The 23427-nt window shown below is 40.7% G+C and overlaps 2 protein-coding genes across 2 annotated transcripts; one reads left to right on the top strand and one right to left on the bottom strand.

Moving 5' to 3' along the window:
• Positions 1-281: 281 nt before the first annotated feature.
• Positions 282-686, bottom strand: LOC129326207 (histone H2A, sperm-like). The gene has a single exon (XM_054974370.1). The coding sequence runs from the start codon at positions 684-686 to the stop codon at positions 282-284; it is 405 nt and encodes a 134-aa protein (XP_054830345.1).
• A 5993-nt stretch (positions 687-6679) lies between these two features.
• PDCL3 (phosducin like 3) lies at positions 6680-19484 on the top strand. Its single transcript, XM_054973053.1, has 6 exons — positions 6680-6813; positions 9835-9967; positions 12677-12767; positions 15506-15649; positions 15961-16169; positions 18464-19484. The coding sequence occupies exons 1-6, from the start codon at positions 6808-6810 to the stop codon at positions 18607-18609; spliced, it is 729 nt and encodes a 242-aa protein (XP_054829028.1). The 5' UTR covers positions 6680-6807; the 3' UTR covers positions 18610-19484.
• Positions 19485-23427: the final 3943 nt, after the last annotated feature.

Here is a 23427-nt window from a genome sequence, read left to right as displayed (position 1 = left end):
TTGATCACAATAATAGGTGGGAAATGCACTAAAGAAAACTGCACAACGTCATCTCACTCACTGTAGCATTGTTAGGCATGAATCAGAACTTTGCTGTGCTACAAGTCCCCCATTTCAAAAAGGTGACTTGTTCTGCTGTTTGATCACAAAGAGACTACAACCAAGTTGTGTATTGCAGAAGTTTTATTAGAACCAAAAAAACCCCATTAAAATGTTTGATACCAAGTCACAAGTGCAAGTAAAGGGTTGCAGCCATTCTGAAAGCAAAAAGTCACACATGCTCATGGGTCAGATCCACTTGGAAGAGCGGTGGAGGTTGCAGTTTTCTTAGGGACAAGCTGGGGAAGAATGTTGGGCAAAACACCTCCCTCAGCAATGGTCACATGTGCAAACAAGTTGCTAAGTTCATCATCGTTCCTCACAGCCAGCAGGATATGTCTTGGCCCAATTCGCTGTTTCTTGTTTTCAAAAGCAGCATTTCCTGAAAGCTCCAGCACCTCAGCAGTCAGATACTCCAACACAGCTGACAGGAACACAGCAGCTCCAATGGCTATTCTTTCAGCATACAGACCTTGTCTCAGAAACCTCCGGATGCGGCCTACTGGGAATTGCAGTTGAGCTCTGGCCGACGTGGTTTTCCGGGAAGCAATTATAGGCTTTGTTGGCTTCTTTCCACGTCCAGACATTCCAATGCCTGTGGAAAACCAAGAAGAAAGTCTTTCTTTATGGCATGATTTAATTGTTTTGATATATAGCAAGAACTTCACTGACTTTCTTGGTAACATCTACAAGATTGTGCTGTAATGATGACTAACTTCCTAAAGTACCACTGTGCTTACTGTTGGTCTAATATTCTACACCTGTTCAGCTACAGCATGATATTTCAATAGTAGACTGGCACAAATTATCAATTTAGGACTACGCCACCAGTCATGAAAATGTTACCTTTCCCTCCAGAATGACGAGTTGGCCGCTATGTGAGACAGGATGTTGCACTAGACGGATTACTGGTCTGATCGAGTAACGGCTGTTCTTATGACTGGGAAAAACTCAAAAGCTTTGCCGTTACTGTTACTGAATGTTAGTGAATATTCTACCAGCTGTTTTACAAGGTATTATCAGACATATCTTTTGCATCAAGAAGATGGAAGTGCCTACTCCAGGCCGCCATGAATACATGATAATGAATACATGATAATGTATTCAACAATGTATTGTAATATATCATGCTGATAGTACAAAGCTCATAATTTTGCATCAGAATATGTTATATTGTATGCCAGAAAAATACATATGCATGACGTTCTTGTCACTTCTTCATTTATTTTAAATTTTTAAATTTTAAATTTTAAATTTATACTATTTGCAGTAGTAGCATATTAATTCATTTCTTAACTAGCTGCTGTCTATGCAGGCTCCAATACACAATTAAATGAGTGGATTTTTTTTAAAGCAATAGTGAAATTGTGAGAAATCTGGGAGCAGATATCGGGATAGGGTTAGCAGTTAATTTTTTGTTATGGTAAAGAGAACCAACATTTCCCTTGTGTTTATTTACATGCTACAAACTTTTTTCTCACAGAATTAATAAACTTGCCAAGAAACTTTGGAAAGATTTTAAGGTTAAGTTTGGTGACTACGAGATTCTAAAATGCGGTCATTCAAATACCAAATATTCAAGTCTGGAAAACGAGTCTGGCTCCTAAATCCCTCCCACCATTGTCAAGGTCTGTTTATTCAATCATTGTGATCTCTTGAGAATATAAAAACTAGGATTTTTACAGATCTACAAGGCAGAGCAACATTTCTACAACAGAAACATAACAAAATAAGTAGCTCCTATGTCACAGGCATTACATCTCTCTCTCTCTCTCTCTCTGAGTTGAACAAATGCAAACTAGTGGAGGTTTCTGAGAAAAGCAAAAAGGAGTATATTCTATAGAGCTGCCTCTGTCCCCGGTTAATTTACAGAGTCACTCTCCCCCATTAATGCAGATCATTACATTTTTTCTGTCGTTGTACAGCTTTTGTTATCCACATAAAAGGCCAGGCAGTTCAACATCCAGAGTCAAATTTCTTTATAATCAGTAGCAAGATATCCGGGTACATAAAGCATTCTTAATCTAGCTCATTTTTATCTCATCTTTCCTCCAAGAAGCTCCAAGCAGCATATATGGTTTAGTTTACCCTCATAACAACCCTGAGGTAGATTAGGCTGAGGAAATGACTGGCCAAGATCCCCCAATAATCTTCATGGATTAAGCAGAAACTGGAAAATGGGTTTCCCTGATTCTCACCACCCAAACCACTAAGCCACAACTAGTACTATCTGCACAATTAAGAATAGCTTTATCTACAGATATCAGCAAATGGTATTTGTTACTATACCATGGTAAATTTCACTTACTAATTTTTCCAGGTTAGCTCTTCCCTAGATAGGCATTATCGCTATTTATATACAATATTTTTGTTTGCAATTTTATGTAGCAATTAAATAAAAAACCCTAAAAACAAACACCTGATGTTTCTTCAGTACAATATATTTATCTTGAATTGCAAACTAACAGGGATGTTTTTTTATAAAAAGGCTACTTGCCTTTTTATACCCCTTTAAACTTGTAGTACTCAAACCTGCTAGCTTTCTTCAGCAAACCAACAGCAAATGTTTCATTAGTTGTCTCCATTTTGTCCTTCTGGCTTTAAATATATTGTTTTCACCTTGATTCCTCAGTTGGAAAACCACAATTGGCTTACTTCGGAGAAGTCCTAAACAGACTGGTAGATATAAGATGCGACCTATTTCTTCCACCACTCCCTCAGAATCCTAATTTTATGTTTTAAAAAGAAAGACATTATTAACATTATTACCTTCTCAAAAAAAGAGCCTCCATTCAAAGAGAGTTGCTTTTTTATAACATACTTATTATTTATGCAGTACTATCAATGTTATTTCTACTGAGATTTCACTTTTCTTAGTTGATGAGAGGACACAGAACTTCCATGTATTTAAGGGTCAAATCATCTTTAAAATAACTTTCTTTAAAAACCCAACATAATTCTGTGCTGTAAATAACTGTAGAGAAGGCATTCATCCAACAGATACAGTTTTCCATGCAATGATGGGTAGTTCCGCATCTATTCAATGTCTGTTATTTAGCTGGTCAATCTTATTAAGCTGGTGTACCTTTTCACTAAAATAAGGGCTATATTTTTCTCCATTTAAAGAAAAGTTGAGGAGGGAGAGACAGAAAACAAATTGGAGGTTTCCCCCCTTGATTTTGTAAAACTTTTATAAAAAACTATTGTCAGTTTAAGTTAATCAAAGAAAATCAAAGTTTTCCAGTAACTGTCTCTGGGAAATTGGGGCAGTCTGCTTTGCCTTTGTGGGAGATTCTGGAAATACCTAAAAATTGTTAGTGTGTGTTCACTGGAGTTCTTGATGATTCAGTACCCATATCTTGAATTAAGGTTAAATTAATAATTAAGGTTCTATTAACAGAGGGCCAAGCTACACATGACGAATGACACTTGAACGGCAAGTGGATTGAGTAGAGGACAAGTGAACAGGGAGAAATACACTTGCCATTCAAGTGTCATTCGTCATGTGTAGCTTGGCCCAGAGATTTAAGCCTGGGCGAGTACCGATTCCCATGAATAAGTTCTTCTGCCTTGCCAGCATCACATTGCTAATTAGGCCCACAAAAAACCTGGCCCTAAATTCATGAATGGGAGTTAGGGTTGCCAACTCCCCCTAATCTCCTGATAGGAGGAGGGAACCTGACTTACCTTGATATCTTCTTGTGTGCTTCCAGGCAGGTACGATGACATCACTTCCGTAAGTTACATCATCGTGCCTGGTGGCAGGCATGCTCCTGCCAATTTTGGTCCCAGTGAAGGGTGGGAGCATGCTTGCCACTGGGCATGATGATGTCTCTTCTGGAAGTGACATCATAGCACCCATAGGAAGTATGCCCATTGCATGCTCGTCTAACAGGCTTCTTGCCTCCCGGTCCCATTCCTTGGGGTCTTTTCCTCCCGCCAGCCAGGTGAGTGGTGGTGAGGGGCAGAGGTTGGGAATGGGGGAACCCTCACTCTCACTGGGGGACTGGCAGTCCTAATGGGAGTAGGGGGGCAGGTGTTTTGTCTTGGCAAGAGGTTCCCAACCTTTTTGAGCCTGTGGGCACCTTTGACATTTTGAGAGGGAGTGGTGAATGCCACCTGAAATAGCTACCAGAGGATGTGAAGTCAAATCCAAAATGGCTGCCATATTTTAAAAAAGAATTGCAGAACGTTGATATAAAAAAATGAAGGAAAGCCTGGAAGGTGGAAGAAAGAAAGAAAGAAAGAAAGAAAGAAAGAAAGAAAGAAAGAAAGAAAGAAAGAAAGAAAGAAAGAAAGAAAGAAAGAAAGAAAGAAAGAAACCCTGATGAAGGAATGCAACCACAAATCTAGATGCTTACTAGTCTTGTTTCTCTAGTGGCAGCTGCTGCTATCGCATCGGTGAAAAACCTTTTAATTTGAATGAGGGTGGCCAATAATAAGCCCTACCTTACGAAGGCCCTGACCACTTTCTGAAAAGCTCCATGAGTGCCATGGCGCCCATGGGACCCATGCTGGGGAACCCTGGTTTAATCAGTAAGTGTTTGAATGATCTTGGATTGTAGCTCTTCTGCAATAAGTGCAATCAGAACCATTACAAGTTTAAATATTCTAGTTTTTTAAAAACTCAAATTAACAAGCCAGTTTGTAGAAATTAAAATGCTGGACTAGGATCTGAACTTGGTCCAGTCATTTTCTCTTAGTCTAACCTACCTCATGTGGTTGTGATGATAAAACAGAGGAGGGCAGGGCAGTATTTCAATCTGCTTTGGCCAATGTATGCCACCATGGGCCCCTTAGAGGAGGGGCAGCATAAAAATCTACTAAATAAATAAACACTGGCCTCACACGCATAATCATTTATGGGTGGTAAAAATGGGCTACTTCCATGCTTAGTAATGTCCCTATTTTTATTTGTTAAATGCTGTAGAAGATGAAATAAAATGTAGACTGCACAGTCATGTACTTCTTAGATTTACACAAAAAGGGTAGCTCCCAATACAAATACATTCAGATAATACATCCAAATACATCTAGTTATTGCCTGTAAAGATCATCTAAGTTGTGTTTGTCACCTTAACCATGATGTACAGTAATGTTTACTCATTTGTTTCTCCACAAGTCCACATACGACCAATGAAGAAACATTTCCCTGTGTGATTGAGTTAGGAAATTTTCTTGCTGCCTCTCCAGACCTGCTCAAGGCAGCTCTCAGCAACAAAACAGATTTACTATTGATGTGTATGACACTGCTGCAGTCCACCCAGGGACCAAGCCAGCCTTTGTGCGGAATCTTCTTGCACTGCACAATTTAGGTCCTAGAAGGCGGAGCCATTCTGCTGGGCCAAAGCAGCTGAACGATGTTATTTGCAAGAGTGTTCCTCAAGATGCTCTGGGCCGTTGTAGTGGTTGTCACAACAACTCTGTGAGGTAGGCTAGGCTGAGAGTGACAATGATTGGCCAGGGTCACCCAGTGAGCCTCCACAGAGATTCCATGGGCAGAATGGACATGGAACCTGGGGTCTTCCAGATCCTAGGACGACCCTCTAACCACACCATACTGTCTTTCTAAAGCATAGCCATATTTGTAATGGGAGAAGTAAAGAAGCGATAGACATTAAACATGAAATTGAAAAATAGTATCTTAACCAGTTCTTAATCACCTCGTATGTGGTTTGTGTTCTGCTGTTTGGCATCTAAAAGAACAGCAGAGGTGTTTTTTTTTTTAAAAAAACTCTCCGCCTAGCCTACCTCACAGGGTTGTTGTGACAATACAATCAAAGAAAAGCGAACAATGTTTCAATCTGCTTTGAATCTCTATTGGGGAGAAAAGTGGGGTTTAACTATTTAAACAAAGGAGTACCCTGGAATGCAGGAGTTATCCCTTAACATATCCACATACAAGCATCCTCCTGCTTAAAGTGCACTAAGTAGCTCTATTTACATAGCTGAGGCGGGAATCCTGGGCTCCCCTGTGGCTGGAAGCAGCTTCCTTTCTGCATGAAGAGCTAGTGAAAGAGCTTACTCCTTTCTTGGCATAAATTGTCAGCTAAATGGATCTTGCTCTATAGGGTTACATGGTGCACGCTGGTGGTGGGCAAACTCCCGGGGATTTGAGAGGACAGAGGGACCCGGCAACCCAAGGTACTTACCATTGGCAAGTAAAGGCCAATGCCAAATTTATATTGCGATTTGCACTATTATCAACCTATTTGTATCATCTGCAAAGTACACCGTCCAGAATTGGCAAAAATAGGATCTGTGTAATGCCTTTTATTTGGACAACGCTCCCCACCCCCGTTTTCAGACCGGCACTGTCACAGCTTCCAGGTTACCCCTTATTTTACAGGTATTGCGTTATATACATCCATCCAAGAACTGCATGTGGAGATTTCTAGATGAGCAGGTTTTTCTTGCCGCCTTTACTAAATATTAAATCATGCTAATTTGAGCCCCCCCTCCCCAATACTGTGCGTGCTACCCGCACATAGCTTGGCCTTTCCGTGCCCCCTCCCCTTCTGCCATACAGGGAAAAATACCCGGATCAGTCCTAATAAGGACAAACCAGGGAGGAGTCGGGCGTGTCAGCTCAGGGGTGTTGCTCGATTTCTGTTCCCGGGGAGGCGGCCGGTCAGCCAGTCCGCGATCTCCATGGCGTGATTGGGAGCCTTTGTCTTTTTTGGGAGCAAGACACATTTGCGCCCCAACATGCAGGTGAGCCGCGCAGCTTCAGGGGACGCTGCGTGAGACACGCTGGAGAGAAAGCCAGCTTGCCTAGTGGCCTCACCCGCTGCTGCACTCAGTTTAGTGGGGCTCAAGAGGGCAGAAAATGGAGGTTCTTTCTCCGGGCTGCTAGTGCCAGTCCTTGGGCTGCTCAGTGTAGAGACAAGTGGGGTCCCCCCGCGCCATTCCCAACCCGGAAGACGGCCGTGGCCGGCGTGCTTTCTGCTTCCCGGGTATCGGGTTGCAAAGTTTCACGTGGCGGATGTGCCGGAGGTTGCATTTCTGCCTGCCTGGGTGGAGTATGAGAACCAAGGCGGTGATTCGATTGGCCCTTCCTGTCCTTCTTAACCCCGGTAGAAGTGACAGCTGTTCATAGGAAACGGGGGAGGGGGGGACTAACCCACCTCCCTTTTTCCTCACGCAAAATGCCGGGCGGGTCTACCCTCCAAAATGCGTTGGTCTTTTGTATAGAGGAAAATCCCACATAGTTCAGATTCCCCGCCCCCCAAGTGTCTTGCAAATACTTTTAGTGCTAGAAGGGAAGGAGGAAACTGGCCAGTATTGTCCTATTACAGATGGTGAGAGAGCATGAGAGATGGTACGCTTATACTGCAAATTGGATTCTAAGAGGGTTGATAAGAAAAGTGTTTTAAGATTATTATCCTTAGGTTGGGAGGGGAGAGGGGAGACAGGAGACAGGTGAAACTGGCAATCTAATGTAACACTGCCTTTTGCAGATTAGGGTGGGAAATATAGCCTCCCTAACTTTAGGACTTGCATTTCTTATGGGGCCTGAGAATCACCAAAATGATACTAAATGATAATGCAGCAACAGTGACAGACACTTCACCCAGAGCCCATATCCATTGCCACCCACCAGTTGAGCACATGTTAGTTATACAGAGAGGAAACTGATGATCCAAAACTTCAGACAAGAATAAACAGAGAAAATATATGCATTCATTTTCTAGGCATGGGAGCATTGTGATGTAGCCCCTTGTCATACATATTTTGTACAGTCTGAGATACATGCTCCCTGGCTGAATATTGGTGGTGTACCATGATTGTAGGCACATTTAGGTGAAATTCTGTCCTTTGTATGGCTCTGAAAGCAGAGAGGAATAAGGTGAGAGTCATTTTGGGTTCTCAGTTAACTGTACTGACCATATTTTAACTTTATACCATCTCTTTTCTGATGTACTGTTACATTATGTCCACTGGCAGGATTGACCTGTGTGAGAGAATAGATGGTCCCACTCATCCAATACTGACCATACATTGCTGGAGTTTTACAGATGCTATAGTTACACTGGTACAGTGGCTAGTATGACTCCTAACAGTAGTGTATCTTCTGTGTGTGTGTGTGCACGCACGCATGCTGTCAAGTTACAACTGACTTACAGTAAACCTGGCAAGGGGCTCTGAAGGCAAGTGAGGAGCAGAGGTGGTTTGCCATTGCCTTCCTTTGTAAAATCTTCCTTGGTGATCTCCCATCCAAATACCAACCCTTCCTAGCTTCCAATATCTGATGATATAACTATAACATTCCACCCCCTGCGAATCTTTGAGGCTTCTCCAATTAAAGGGAGTTTGGATGCAATGTTCCTTGGCCGCATCTGCCATACCCATACCTGGGGGGTTGGGGCTGGAGGTTATGATGTTATGATAATCTGCTGCAGCTGTGTTTCTTTACTCTCCCAGGATGTGAATTCTTGCTCCTAGTCACTGGGAAAAGAGCCCACAAAGAGCAAGTTTGGTGTAGTAGTTGAGAGTGCGGGACTCTAATCTGGAGAACCGGGTTTGATTCCTCACTCCTCCATTTGAAGTCAGCTGGGTGACCTTGGGTCAGTCACAGCTTCTAGCTCTCTCAACTTCAGCTACCTCACAGGGTGTTTTGTTGTGGGGATAATAATAGCATACTTTGTAAACCACTCTGAGTGGGTGTTAAGTCATCCTGAAGGGCGGTATATAAATCGGTTGTTGTTGTTATAATATAACCTTGAACCCTGTGTCCTCCTCTATGCAGATAGTTCCCAGCAGAATTAGCAGCCTCTAGGAAGGGGAGGGAGGGGGAATGTAAATGATATACGTTCTTGATATTTGGTTGTGCCTCATTCCTGACAATGAACCCAGTAAGATCATGAACTAGCAACTTTTCAATAAAGCTCTTACTAACAAACAGTGGAGTATTTTGAAGGTTACCTGGCAGATCCTTACATCCAGGTGTAAGTCAAGGATAGAACTGCACTGATTCATATAATCCAAAACTATCACATGGGAATCTTGAAAACAAAAGTTATCCCACATGCCCAAAGTACCCCATGTTGCAGCAGAGACAAATCTATCCATTGGTCCACCTGTGGCTTGCCTTTTGTCTGCCACTTTAGTAATGTACAGTGTAGGAAATTGCAGATGTCTGGGTGAAATTGTTGAACAGTGGGTAAATTTCTAGTCACTTTAGCTTGTAACCTGAAGTCCGAGAAGAATTTAAAATCGAATGTATAGCTAAGTGAAACTAACCAAACACCCTCACCTATACATATACCCAGCTTTAACCTTCTTAGCTTCAAACTTTCCCAAATAGAAAGGTCTATCAATGTTTTTGAAAGATGGTTTGTCTGTGAGTCTTCAGGGACTGTGGTGTAGCATTTAGTATGTGTTCCTTTGTATGGACAGCAAAGACAAGATGGTGCTGTCACATATTGTAATGGGACTTAGGGAAGTAGTGGTCTCTGGTAATTGATCTTGTTCTGTTAAGGAGTTTGTAAATCAGAATGTGCCTCATGATAGTGCTAGTAACACAACTAGAAGAGTGGGTGTTGGACTGAAGGGCTTATGGCACCCCTGATTTGCCAAAAGCAAGGCTTCCCCATTTATGGACCACTACTACTTTCAAATAGGTAAGAACAGTGTGGATTTTCAAGTGAAGTAATCTCATTTTGAGATTGTGGAGCTATAGTTGTAAGTGTGGAACTTGGTAGTATTTGTGTCTCATAATTCTGATTGTTCTAGGATCCTAATGCAGACACGGAATGGAATGACATCCTACGTAAAAAGGGCATCCTTCCTCCAAAAGAGAAGCTAGAAGAGCAAAAGCAGGCAGAAGAGGAGAAGGAACAGCAGATCCTACAGCAGCAGTCAATTGGTAAGATAAATAATCTCCCCCCCCGCCCAATCCAGTGGTTTGCAGCCTATGGCTCTTTTAAAAAGAAAAAGAAATCTTTTAAGGTTTGGCATACTACAGTAACCAGTCTGTGAGGGGAATGGCAAGCAGAGATACTTACAGGACTAAAGGGCATCTTAGAGATGCTTTACAGAAAGAAAAATGTAACATTTTGCCCACTTTCTTTATCCCCTGATGTGTGATGTCTATAATGGTTCCTATCTTCCTGATTTCCTCGGTGTTCCCTAATGATTTTTGCTGCCACCAAAAGAGCTTTGCCTTAGATCTCTTAGTGTAAGCCAAAGAATAAGATGGTTTAGTTATAATTTGTATTATCTGATGTTCTTGCAACTCTTATTTGTGGGGATGGGAAGTACTGGAGATGCCTTGAGGTGCCATCACTGAAGAAAAGGCTATTTCAGGAAAGATTTCATTGATCAACCTTTTCGTTGTTAAACTTTTTATTGAATTAGAGCATACCCCTTGGTGTAGACTAATTGCCTGCCATATTTTACGTCATTTAGACTAATGATTGCAGTCTAAAATAAGATCGCCTCAGTAGGAGCTGCAGCCTTGCAAAATATGAACACTCCTGGGATGTAAGTTGTGGGAGCAGATTTAATGATGTGGTGCATAATTCTGAATGTCACGATAGCTAGGCATTGAGCTGAAATTGTGATTAACTTGGAACTGATTCATACTTTTTCTGAAGGAAGTTTTTGCTGCATGGATCCCGGAGCTTGCAGCAGTGAGCAACATGAAATACGAAGTAGAGTGGACTCCAGTCTAAGAGTCACTAACAGTTTGGTTTCGTGATGTGTCTTTACTGGTTGTTTACAAATATGCATCTCTGTGGCCTCTCGCATAGATATAGATAAGCAAAAGATTGTTTATAAGTAATTCCTCCTTCAAACTTCCTGGATTTTAGTTCCAAAAGTCTTTTATTTATTTGTGCAAAGGAAAAAGAAAGAATATACAAAAACCAACAAAACAATTGTGACCAGTCCATACATAGGTTTCTATAAAAGGTCTCAAAAATATTTAAAAATAAGTCCATACATAGCTGTTGTCTATATGTGATATGTTCGAATGTTGATAAGGTTATAAAGTACTCAATCCAATGAATTACAGGAAGTGGTATTTTGTCTTTCCAGGTTTGTATTTGTCTTTTAGTGACTGTAAGGGCATGGAAGGTCGAGTTCTGTTGACCATCAGTTAGGTTCCAGGAGACAGGCAAATAGTTTAAGAGTATGTAAACATCCTCAAAAATAGATTCCAATACAAAATTAATGTGAGTAATGACTTCTTCCCCAAAAGGCCAATTAACTGGACATGCCCAAAATATATGCTTAAGAAATGCATCTTGTAAGATACAACACCAGTAATTGGGCATAGTACTTAATCTTTTACTCAAATAGTGTTATGGTGTCCAATATACCCTAAACATAAATTTTTGTTGAATAAGTTGCAGCTTAAGATCCATAGAAGCAATAAGAATGAGGCTTAAAGCCATGTCTCATTGCTTTGTCAGAATTCCATTTCTCTCTGAGACACTGTAAATCATATTTATTAAACAACATCAAACAAGTATTCTAGGTTTCATTTTCCGTTTCAATAAAACTGTCCAGAAGTGTGGGAGATTCTGAAACATTCAAAACTGCAGGGCCATATTTAAATACCAACAAATATTGCAAATGTAAATATTACCAGGTTAGCAAAACATACCTACACCTCAGCTGAGAAAATGACAAAAACTCAACTTTATAGTGTGTCAGTCCAGAGTGAGAATCCCCATTGGTCAAAGCCTTCAATTAAAAAGATTTCCTCCTAATTTTAAAATCTGGATTGGTCCATAATGTTCCTGTAGCATGTGAGAATGAGACAAATTGATATTGTCAAGATATTATGTGCCATACAACTGCAGGAGGAATAGAATCCATTTTAACATAAGTAGACCCTAAAATATTCCATTTAAAGAGTGACTCCAAACAAGAAGCCTCCAAGATGGATAATCCAATTGAGAGGAGCAATCACAATAATTTGTACAAGTTAACAAATATGACTTATGATATTAAGATCAGGAAAATGAAATCCTCCTCCATTATTTGAATGTTGCATCCTCTTTCAAGAAAGTTGAGGTAGTGATGATCCCCACATAAATTTTCAAAACAAAAGTATTAATTTTATGAATATATCTACAAGGTATATGAAAAGTAATTCCACGTAAAACATATATAATTCGAGGTACAATATTCATTTTGAGTGTATTTACTTTACCCCATAATGACAAGTTTAGTGTTGCCAATCTGTCCAAATCCAAAGATATATCAGCAATCAACTTGCTAAAGTTTAACACTTTACTTAATATCTCTAGAAATCAGTATTCCAAGATAAGCAGTGATGTCTGGGCACCATTGAAAATGTCCATCAGCAAATACATTCCATTATATATTGTCTCCCAGTGGCATCAACTCTGATTTTGTTCAATTAATTGAATAACTAGACAAATCACCAAAATTATTAATTAAGCTCATGAATATTGGAATGGAAGACTGAGGTTCTGAAATAAATTATAAAAGATCATCTGCATATAAAATAATTTTAAATTCTAAAGACTTATGCATCTGGTTCCAAAAGTTGTCATTTTTCTTCCAAACATACGTTGTTTGTCTTGTATTTCTCACATATCAGTGAAAACCTATGAAGATATGACCCTAGAGGAACTAGAAGAAAATGAAGACGAATTCAATGAGGAAGATGAACGTGCTGTTGAAATGTACAGGTTAGAGCAATATGTAAAAATTGCATGGACAGTTGGATGCCCCAATATTGGGACTCAATCCTAGTATTTGCTGGGCTAATTGATTTTATAAGGGTTAGTCTGTGGGAAACACAGAAGTCTAATATTGTCAGTCACTATTGCTAATAAAGTACAGACTGTAATAACTATTTAAACTATATTTAGCCCTAACAATACAATCCTAAGCATACTTTTCTGGAAGTAAGTCCAGTTGAATAGATGGAGGTGAAAAGTTGCCATAATCCAAAGGTAAACCATGCAGAGATTTGTGCCAGTGCACTAATATAATCATGTATGGTACTCCTCTGTATAGTTGCTATTTATTGTGAGATCTTGTGTGTGCTAATTCCTAATAAAAGACTCCAAACTGCCAGGGCTTGGGCAGCATAAACTTTATGGATTGTTAATCATCATGTCAGTTATCAGTAATATTGAGCTGTACAGTTAATGAGTTATGCAGATGGGCTTTATTATACTGGTTCGTTGTCGATCCCTTGCCATAATGTTGATGTAGTTTGGGTCTTTAATCGCAAAACGTAGCTTACTGTTGTAGATAAATACTTTTCCCGTAGAGGAGAGATGTTGGGTGAGTGAGTTGCTACCAATCTAATTGAGTAGTAACTTGCACAATTGTGAAATTTTTTAAAAAGCCTTATGTGTGAAGCAGTGAATGTGACCATATCATTTTAAAATCATACATGTTTTAACCAGGCTTCATAAGTTTTTCCTGAGGACACCAAGCCTAAAAATTACAAGTAAATTACATGGTTGGTAGAGTATCTACTTGGTGACAATGGGGGACCTTTCATAATTTTTAATATGGTACCATCTTATTAGCTGAGAAGTATGGTATTAGTTTCTGTTGGGAATTCGTTACTTCTGGTTCATATCCAGGATTGATTATGTACACTGTGAGCTATCAACATGCGCAAAATGAATATTGTTATTAGGAATAAAAGGGTCTCTTGATGGTAACAGCGTAGTGTTACAGTTATTAGTAGCTGTTCCCCCACAATACCCTGCTTTTTCTGGCTGTAAATCAGTAAAACTCCGTGACAGAGACTTTCACTGCTGAATAAACGTGTTTTCATCATAGCCTGTAACTTCGATCTCATACTTTGTAAAAGGTAAGCTAGATGGGCAACACAATCCTAAACTTCTTTGGATGCTGTCCCTGTTGACTTCAATGGAATTTGCTTCCAAGTCAGTCAGTTAAGATTGCGTTTAGGTAGTCGTTTAATACTTTTGGCTGTGCCAGCTGAGAATCTGATTTGATCTCCACAGCTGAAACAGTTTTCCAGATTTTGCTTTGAGGATCTTTACTACAGATAAAATGGCTGCATTGTCCTTTCTGAAACTTTAATAGTGCTTAAGTTGCTCTGATCTCACATGATCACATCCCACTGTTCTCACATTTTTTTCTTCCACTTTGTACCCTTCTTGCCTAATCTGCCCCCACAATTTTAACAAAAAATGAAATCTAGCTTTGTCTCAACTCTGTGATCCATTCAGTCCTTGGTTCAGATCTTGCGTCTACCATGCAATCATTAACTGTCCTCAGGCACATTATTCTCTTTCATCCTTGGCCCTTCCATTTGTAATATAGGGATAGTGGTGGTGACCTACTTTGCAGGGTTGTTGTTTGCTACCCTAGTCGGAAGAAAGAGGCAGACACAGGTTTTGGATACTAAGGGCTACTTTATTAAAGCAACAACATATAACAGTGGCAACAAGGGGAGCTAACTAGCGGTGCAGGTCAAGCCAGTGGTCACCATGGGACCTCCTCCTTGAACCTGCCTGGGCGAGACCCACTGCCCCGGGTGCGAGCCATCCAAGGGAGATGGTTTGGGCCCAGCCGGCCAGGCAAATGGTTCCCCCCATAAAGCTCCAAACACCCCAAGCCGTACAGCCTGAGGTAAGGACTTGTCTGGGAGGTCCCACCAGGCAGTCTGCCCTCGCAGCTGAGCCGTAGGGCCGCAGCCGCTCCTGACAGACCCCAATTCCCCACCAATGAGGATGTGCCAAGAGTACTCACCGGCCCGCTCTCAAATCCTGACTCTTAACCTGCTACTAACCTAACAGGCTACGGCACCACCTGCCAATTACCACTACCACCACAACAGAACAAGGTAGGCGAAAAACCCCTGTTGCCCATGCCAATTTGCAAAAGGGGAAAAAATTCCTACCTGGCCCCAAATGAGGCGACCGGCTAATCCTGTCCTGTTACAGGGTACGGAGAGTGGTCCGAGCTCGAGGCGCCGACTGAGGGGGAAGACGGGCGGAGCACACCTAAACACGCAAGCTCCGCCCACCCCACAGGTCCTGGAAGGGGAGCTCTGCTCTCCTTCCAGGGCAGCAAAAGAGGCACCCAGCCTTAACGGCTGCGCCGCGGCTGGGGGTTGCCGTCTTTTATGACTAAGGCAGTAGACAGGAAGTGTTTTGAACACTTGGAAATATGTATATTATTATTTACTTATTATGTGATGCTCCCCTGAACCATCTGCCCTAGCAGCACCTCCCTCCTAACTGGAATGTTATACCCTCGCTCTTTCTCCTTCACACCAGTGCAAAAACTGCAGACATATTTTAATGTAGAGCTGTATTCAGATTCTGGATGTTCTTTTGGCAGTGTCTTTGGTTGTAAGACTACATACCTGGTCTTGCACTCATGTTGATGTTCTCATATGTGCCTTATTTTCTGACTCCTCCCTGTGGTTCAGGCAGCAAAGAATAGCTGAATGGAAAGCAACTCAATTAAAGAATAAATTTGGAGAACTTCTAGAGATCTCAGGACAGGATTATGTCCAAGAAATTACTAAAGCTGGCAAGGATATATGGGTCATATTGCACCTTTACAAGCAGGGGTAAGTAAGCATTTTAAAATATTTCTGATAGCATTTTTTCTGTAGCAAATTGGTCTTATTTGAGCTCTTTATATGTAAGATTGTACGTCATCACATGTGGGAAGGGCAGGATATAAGTCAAATAAATAAATAAACTAAACATTGCAATGCTTCCAGTAATATATTTGTGAGGCTGGTATAAATATGCTGTCTCCTGATGGTCTTTACAGAAATTTTTTTACATAGTACTTTTTGCAGAGCAGCATTTCTAAATTAACTCATAGAAGGCAGGGCATGGCTCTTGAAGTGATATTTTTTTCTTCTTTATAAAGCATTCCTCTCTGTGCCTTGATAAATCAACACTTAAATGGACTTGCAAAGAAGTTCCCTGAGGTCAAGTTTGTCAAAGCCATCTCTACAACTTGCATACCCAACTACCCTGACAGAAATCTCCCCACAATCTTCATCTACCTTGAAGGGGATATCAAGGCCCAGTTTATTGGACCGCTGGTGTTTGGAGGGATGAATCTGACCAGAGATGGTAAGTCCTTAGGTCCTGCCAATGACCCAGACTTGCAGCAGTCACTGTACCATTCTCTTTTCCTGTGAATTTACTTTTTTGTTCACAGAGGCTATCTCTGTATAGGAAATATGTAAAATCCAATCTGGATTTAAATGGAAAGCATTTTGAATCCTTGAGATGACGTGGTCTCAAAACCCTTCTCTTCTCTCTGCTGTATTCCCCGTATGTATCCAAAATATCCATACAAAGCCCATAGTAGTTGAATATTTGATGTGGTCACTTGGTTATGTGCATGCATTAGGTTTTCAATCCTTCCTCTCCATATAAATTATCTGTGGGGCAGCTTACAACAACAAGCATCTCCCTTTGTTATTTTGTATGTAAACAGCATCAAAAACTGAATAAAATTTACAAATTAAAAAAAACCTTAGACTGCAGTTAAAATAATTTAAAAGTGTCAGATAAAAAACTGGAAAGATCTTAAGCCCTAAAAATACAGTCGCCATAAAATCAGAGACAACCTTCTAAAACAACGTGCATAAAATCTGGGCCACTGGTAAAATTCCACAAGGAGTATGAGGTCAGGTGAGCATCTGTGGGGAGGAAATTCCAGAGCCTGGGCCAGGAAGTCTGCTATCTTGCATGATTTAGTCAAAAAGGAGAAAAACAGCTGGCTGTCATCTGTACGTTGGGAGCATCTCAGCCCACAATTCCAGGTAACACCTCCCAGTGGTTTTGTGTTGATGTTAACTGTGTAGAGGGACAAAATAGAGCCCTGCACAATGCCATGTTTTAAAAACATGGAGTTGAGTCCAAGCACCATCTTTGATTCCTGTAGTGTGTGAATATTCATTTGCCCACTAAGTGACTTTTTAAAAAAAATCTTGTAAGAATTGTGTTCCAGTAATACCCAAACTGAAAATTAGGAAAAGGGGCAAAAAGCCCAAGAAAGAGAGAAAAGAATAAATAGCAAAATAGTATAAAAGAGTTTGATTGTCTATGGGCAAAGCATACAGTCACAACCCAAAGATAATATGGTTCCTGTTCACTTCTATAGAGTTTTGTAGTCCAGTTAGCTAAGGAATGCTGCATAGGATTATGTTTCCAACCTACCGAGCATCCCTTTGCACATGAGGAAAAACAGTATATAAAGCCTCTGCAGTTCATGAAAACTGGGAGGTTGCCAGCCACACATACTAGATGCATCACTGGGACCACATGCTGCCAATACACATGGTTGGTAGACTCCCAGGTTGCATGAACGTAGTGTCTGCAGAGGACTAAAGTAGCATCTAAATGGCGGTGCAGATATCTTTACCGCCACCATGGATATAATGATAACATTCAATTTATATACCGCCCTTCAGGACAACTTACTGCCCACTCAGAGCAGTTTACAAAGCATGCCATTATTATCCCCACAACAAAACACCCTGTGGGGTGGGTGGGGCTGAGAGAGCTCCAGAGAACTGTGACTAGCCCAAGGTCACCCAGCTGGCTTCAAGTGGAGGAGTGGGGAATCAAACCCAGTTCTCCAGATTAGAGGCCTGCTGCTCTTAACTACTACACCAAACTGGCTCTCTGGACAGCTGGAGTGCACTGGCAATATTAATGGAAATCTCCTAATATTGTTCATTTGGTTTAGTTCTTCTGTCTCCCTTTACCCTACCATCATGTCCTACAAGCAACACTCACTGTAGATTTCTTTATTCAATCATAAGAGAGAGAAAAAACAGCTTTCCTAAGACTTGATAGAGGAAGGTGAGAATCATGTTAATTTTCTCCTTGTGAGTTTAGATAAATGAGTTTGGATGATTAGATTGCCAACAGTGAGACATCTGATTAATGTTCAGCATTGACTTTCTTCTGTGTCTGGGGTGGAAGCCAATTTGAGCTTTTGCAATAAAAAAGCCTGCTGCTGGGTGGGAAGTGCTCCTGGTTTTTCACAGTGAAGAAATAAGCAAGAAGTAATGTGGAGTGGGCTGTACACATCTTTAAGGCCTCTGTAAGGTTCTGAATGTTTCCTGTGCATCTTTTATTCTGGAACAGCCACCGTTGTGCCTCCCCTGTCAGCAGAAGTATAAAGCTGTACTTGCTTCTGTCCATCTAAAGTACTCTGAACAGCTGGAGCGCACTAGCAATTAGCACATCTAGATGTTCAAAAAGGTTGTATGGAATTTAGTCAAAATGGAATAGAAGGAAGCAGATGGATGCATGTATGCCCAAAAGGGCAAGAGCACTGTGAAACTTCCCTTCTTCCCACTTTTGCAAGCCTTCGTAATAATGTCATTTCCCACCTCCCTTACATTTAGAATTGGAGTGGAAGATTTCTGAGTCAGGTGCCATCAAGACAGACCTGGAGGAAAACCCCAGGAAACAGATCCAGGACCAGCTGATGTCGTCAATTAAGTGTTCTGTTCCAACAAGGAGAGAAGAAAGTGACTCGGAAGACGACTAAGATCTCCTGTACGTGACAATCAACCCAATCCATGCTTATTCAGAAGGAGGTCTAATTGAGTGCTGTGGGACTTGCAACTAAGAGTACTCAGGTTGCAATCGGTAGCATTTTTTAAATAAGAAACTTTGGTTGTATAAGTCTGCAGGGGAGTAAGTAATGGAGAGCAGTGTTGTTCAATTCATGATAAAATTTTCTACAGGAAATGGGAAGCGCTGGTTATGGCTGCTCTGTGCATAGGAGTTAATTCCTGTAGCGGATAGTATTTTTCCTGATTGGCTGGTGCCACTTAGTGCTATTGCATTCTCCCTTCCTCCACACGCAGACAGATACATACAAGTACCTGCACCGTAGAAATTTTGACAGCTATTTTGCATGGTCATCTTTATTATTTTGAAGTTAGCAGCTCAGCTACAGTTGGGGAAAAGGCTGTGAAATGAAACCCAATTATCAAATAATGACTAATTTTTATATGACTATACTAAATATTGCAAGTACTTCATTGTCCATGTGCAGCTCTGGTACATTAATATTGCTACCATGATTTTTGAATCACAGCAATAGAATATATATTCAGGATTACAAACTATGTCTATAATTCTGAAAATTTAGGAATTACAGTCTAAAGGACAAACATAGGATATCAGTCTCTGTTTGAAGCTCCACTTGAGGATATTTTTAAATAGTAACTTTTTTCAGTGTTTTTTTATTTTGATAAATGACTAAATTAATTATTGTCTTTTCCCCTTCTCTCTCCTGAATAGAGAGCCAAGCAGTATAATGCTGTCTTGAATTGTAAGTGGCTAATTTATGACAGCTGTAACCATATTTTAGGTTCTCCATAAAAGTTGTAATAAAGACGATGCATTACAGTGAAATCTTCTACTTTGTGTACCTTTTTATTAAGGGTTATGTTTAAATTCAACGGCCTATTAAAACATGCATAAAATTTTTCTAAAATATGCACAGCAGGTGAGAGAATTGCACACTGCAATGCTGCCCTACGTTGAAAAAAATAAAAAAGATCTTGTAGCGAGGCTAGAAACCTTCTCCTTGACATGCTCGCTTTCCAGGTGCATGACATTTTGCTCATATGATTAAGGATTCAGACTTGTTATCTACCCATAATCAGAGGTGATATAATCCAAAAAAACTACCTGCTATTTCTCACAACATGAAAATTTCCTAACTCCAAGAGCCAATGTAAAGTACAAACACATATGCACGCTGCAGTGGCATGCGCTGAAAGGTTAAAGTAGAATGTTAAGGAAGGTTGATGTGATATGTGATACTAAGAAAGTAGATATTAAGGATTGTGCCACCACGTGAAACTTTGTTGTGTCATAACTCAACTATTTGAACGTTTGCCATTCACAGTGTTTACAGTGGGGTACTTTTTGTATATCAGAATGTAATTTTTTTTTCAGTTTGGAAAAATGTTTGGTATGCAAAGGCCAAGTGTAATTGGCAACATATTTTAGACAACCTGGCACTTTAAAAAACTTTTGCAAACAGTAAATATTTCATATCTCAAGAGAAAATTTGTGCAATGAGAATGGACATTGAATTGGTAGCTCCATGGCAGAAGCGTGCTGCTGAAGAAATGCTTTATATTGGAGAAATGGCAAGTGGGCAAAGAGCTACTGTAGGTGCCTAAAAGGAGGGATAGTTTTTTCCCCAGGAGTGGAGTCAAGAAAAGTGTGTGTGCCGGTGGGGAGGTCATCTTACATTTGCACACAAATATGCTCAGTAATGAAATTTTTGCTGTGTATAACTTCTTAGTTGGGGGTGGGAGTTGTCTTACATTCAGGATTGCTCCCTTTCACATAAATACAGTAGAGCTTCTTAGGTGTGGTTTCAGTTGCCCCAACTGGAAGGAACATTTCCAGCTTTAAGAAGACCCTCAAACTGCTATTACACATTTGCACAAGATTTACCTGGGGGTTGCAGAATTATGACATACACTTTTTTATTTGCTGTTATATTTTCTATACAGTTGTAAAGGGGAAGATGAAAACAGAATGTCTGATTTAACAAAAAAAAGTTGAACAGGATTGTACTCCGTGTGACAAGACCAAATTATCTGGCTGTGCTGAGACGCTTATGTGGACTGCATTTCTCCGTCCTCCCTGCTTCTTGGATTTTGCATCTGCATGATGAAAACCCTCTTTTCATCATATTGTGCTCATTTCTCTCTTCCCAATCACAGTTGACTGACTTAGAGGCATTTAGTAAAAATTGTATCTCTAAAGGATACAGATAATGAGATCAGTTTAACCTTGTGGCACAGAGGAAGCCAGGCAACCAGGCAGCCAAGTCAACAACCGTTTTGTTTTAGTCAAAATAGTTAATTAACGTTGTCACTGAGACAATGCCACATTATGTGAAATATCTAAAGTACAAAGTATCCTTAATTTGTAAGGAGACAAATTGCAGTCTAACGGGATGGTTGTCCATTGGGAGTGGTGGGGCAGGGGACGTTAAGTGATTTTTCGGTTCTAAAGTAATAACAATCAAGCCAAAGTTAAATATGAAGTCTCATTGACTTTGGGGAAGAAGTGGAGAGTTTGCTTAGCAATTTCCCATCGAATGAATGGACATAAACATGCCTCTGCTTTTCTCTTCAGAATGAATTGAAAGACTTTGCAAATACGATGTGGAAAACTGCATGCAGAAGATTTTTTTTAAAATTCATTACAAGCTATAAATACTTTACAACTGATAATGCGCTTTTATTCTCTCATGGTGATAACACTCCTTTTATAGCCTTTTCCTGTCCTTAGAGCTTAGAGCAGGTGATAGCAGAGAAGAATGTCATTTTTGAATGGCCTATAGTGTGGTCACACACAAATATCATGGGACGGGTGAAGGGGTATTGAAATGGGGTTTTGCAATAGTAAGTAACGTGTGCTATAAGCCGGAGCCCTGGTGCAAATCTGTCTTCAGTCAGGAGTTTTATTGTGCCCTCCACTATACAACTAGTTTAGGGAATGTAAGATGCAGATGTATACAACTAGTTTAGGGAATGTAAGATGCAGATGTCTACAGAGTATATTTTGAACATATTTGGTATATTATTATTATTTATTTTATTTATATCATATTTATATTCTGCCCTCCCCGCAAGCGGGCTCAGGGCAGATAACAACCTTAAAATCATTTTAAAACGTTCCATATTAAAACATTAAAACATCATATAAAAATAGCAGCACTCTTTGTCTAGCGGCAGAAATACAGCTATTAACAAACAATACAGCAGTACAACTAGATATAGCAGCTCAGTAACAGCAGCTGAAAAACAAACAGTGGTGGGCATTTTTCAGAGGGAGGGGGTAGATGTTGCATCTTCTGGCCAATCTCAGCTATGAGCCTTGCGGAACAACTCCGTCTTACAGGCCTGGCGGAAAGATAGTAAATCCTGCCGGGCCCTGGTCTCAGTAGACAGAGTGTTCCACCAGGTAGGAGCCAGTACTGAGAAAGCCTTGGCTCTAGTCGAGGCGGGCCTCCTTGGGGCCAGGGACCGATAACATTTGTTTTTCTCCTGATTGGAGGGTCCTCTGGGGAATATACGGGGAGAGATGGTCCCTCAAGTACGCTGGCCCCAGTCCGTACAAGGCCTGATCCGGTACTCCACTGGTAACCCTCATGCATTCTTTGTGGGCTCCTGGAAGTGCTTATTCAAAAACTGTTGGAAGCAGAATCCTGAGTAAGATTAATCTTAGTTTGATCCATCAATCAAGGCTAGAAAAATTCCCATTTGAAAGGCAGCTCTAATATGGGGGGATAATAAATAGTTCTGGACTTGTATGGTTGTTTTAAGCACTACTCACTGTACTAGAGGATATAAGCTAGTCATGAAAATTACTTAGGGCTATTGGAACGGTCTTTAGGAGATTGAGCACTTTGTTTCTGCTTGGATTTCACATTCATGTATGTTATTTATACTCTGCCCGTCTCACTGAGACTTAAGGCAGATTGATTAGTGAAATTCAAGACGATCAATGTCTAGGACATTCAATAATACAATGGGGTGTTGGATTACTGAAATTGGGGCAGGGGAAGCGGAAATCTGATACAGAGCTGAAGCAGTGTTGAAACAAAACAAGCGATTTAACATGACATACTAAACAATGCATCAACTACCCAATAGGAGCATAATTACAGAAACAGCAGTGTCATCTACAGTACCTATCCCTTTATCAAAGCATCTCTCTAAACTATTTCCTTACAGCACAGCCTATTGCCTGTACAAAAAAAAGCCCTCTTGTATTATTAGGTTTTACAAGTTTCTGGAAAACCAGGAGCACGGGAGCTTTCCTAACATCTTCAGGTAGGCCATTACATGAAGTGGGGAGAGTGCATACGTACAAGCAGCTGGTGATTTTGCCCATTTGCAGGGTGGCACCGACAGGATTCCCTGTTCAGCTAAGCAAAGGTGACATAGTGCCCTGGGGAGGAACAAAGGGCTTTGTATGTGACAGCCCAAACCTTGAATTGAGCCCAGTCACTGATGGGCAGCCAATGGAGCGACTGTAGAACAGGAGTAATATTCATGCTCTGTCTAGCTCCTGATAATGATTGAACTGCAGCTTTCTTCACCAACTGGAGGCTCCAAGTTGACTTTGAGGGGAGACCTATGTAGAGTACATTACAGTAGTTTACTTTTGATGTTACCATGTGGCCAGATCAGCTGTGTCAAGGTAGGATGCTAGACTGAGTTTGAAGAAGGCGCTTTTTTTTTTTGCAACTTAAGTAACTTTCTTCTCTAGCAACAGAGCTGGATCCCCGATGATCCTTAGGCTGTTCACCGAATCTGGGAGG

The sequence above is a fragment of the Eublepharis macularius genome, chromosome 3, assembly GCF_028583425.1.
Source record: "Eublepharis macularius isolate TG4126 chromosome 3, MPM_Emac_v1.0, whole genome shotgun sequence".
NCBI lineage: Eukaryota > Metazoa > Chordata > Lepidosauria > Squamata > Eublepharidae > Eublepharis > Eublepharis macularius.
The sequence above is the reverse complement of the archived record's forward strand: the minus strand, read 5'-3'. Positions and strand labels throughout refer to the sequence as shown.

Bases quoted from the DNA above. Each gene is read 5' to 3' on its own strand.
- LOC129326207 (XM_054974370.1), bottom strand. From the start codon at position 686: ATGTCTGGACGTGGAAAGAAGCCAACAAAGCCTATAATTGCTTCCCGG.
- PDCL3 (XM_054973053.1), top strand. The intron at 12,768-15,505 runs GTTAGAGCAATA...CCTGTGGTTCAG, and splicing joins CGTGCTGTTGAAATGTACAG to GCAGCAAAGAATAGCTGAAT. The intron at 15,650-15,960 runs GTAAGTAAGCAT...TTCTTTATAAAG, and splicing joins TTGCACCTTTACAAGCAGGG to CATTCCTCTCTGTGCCTTGA.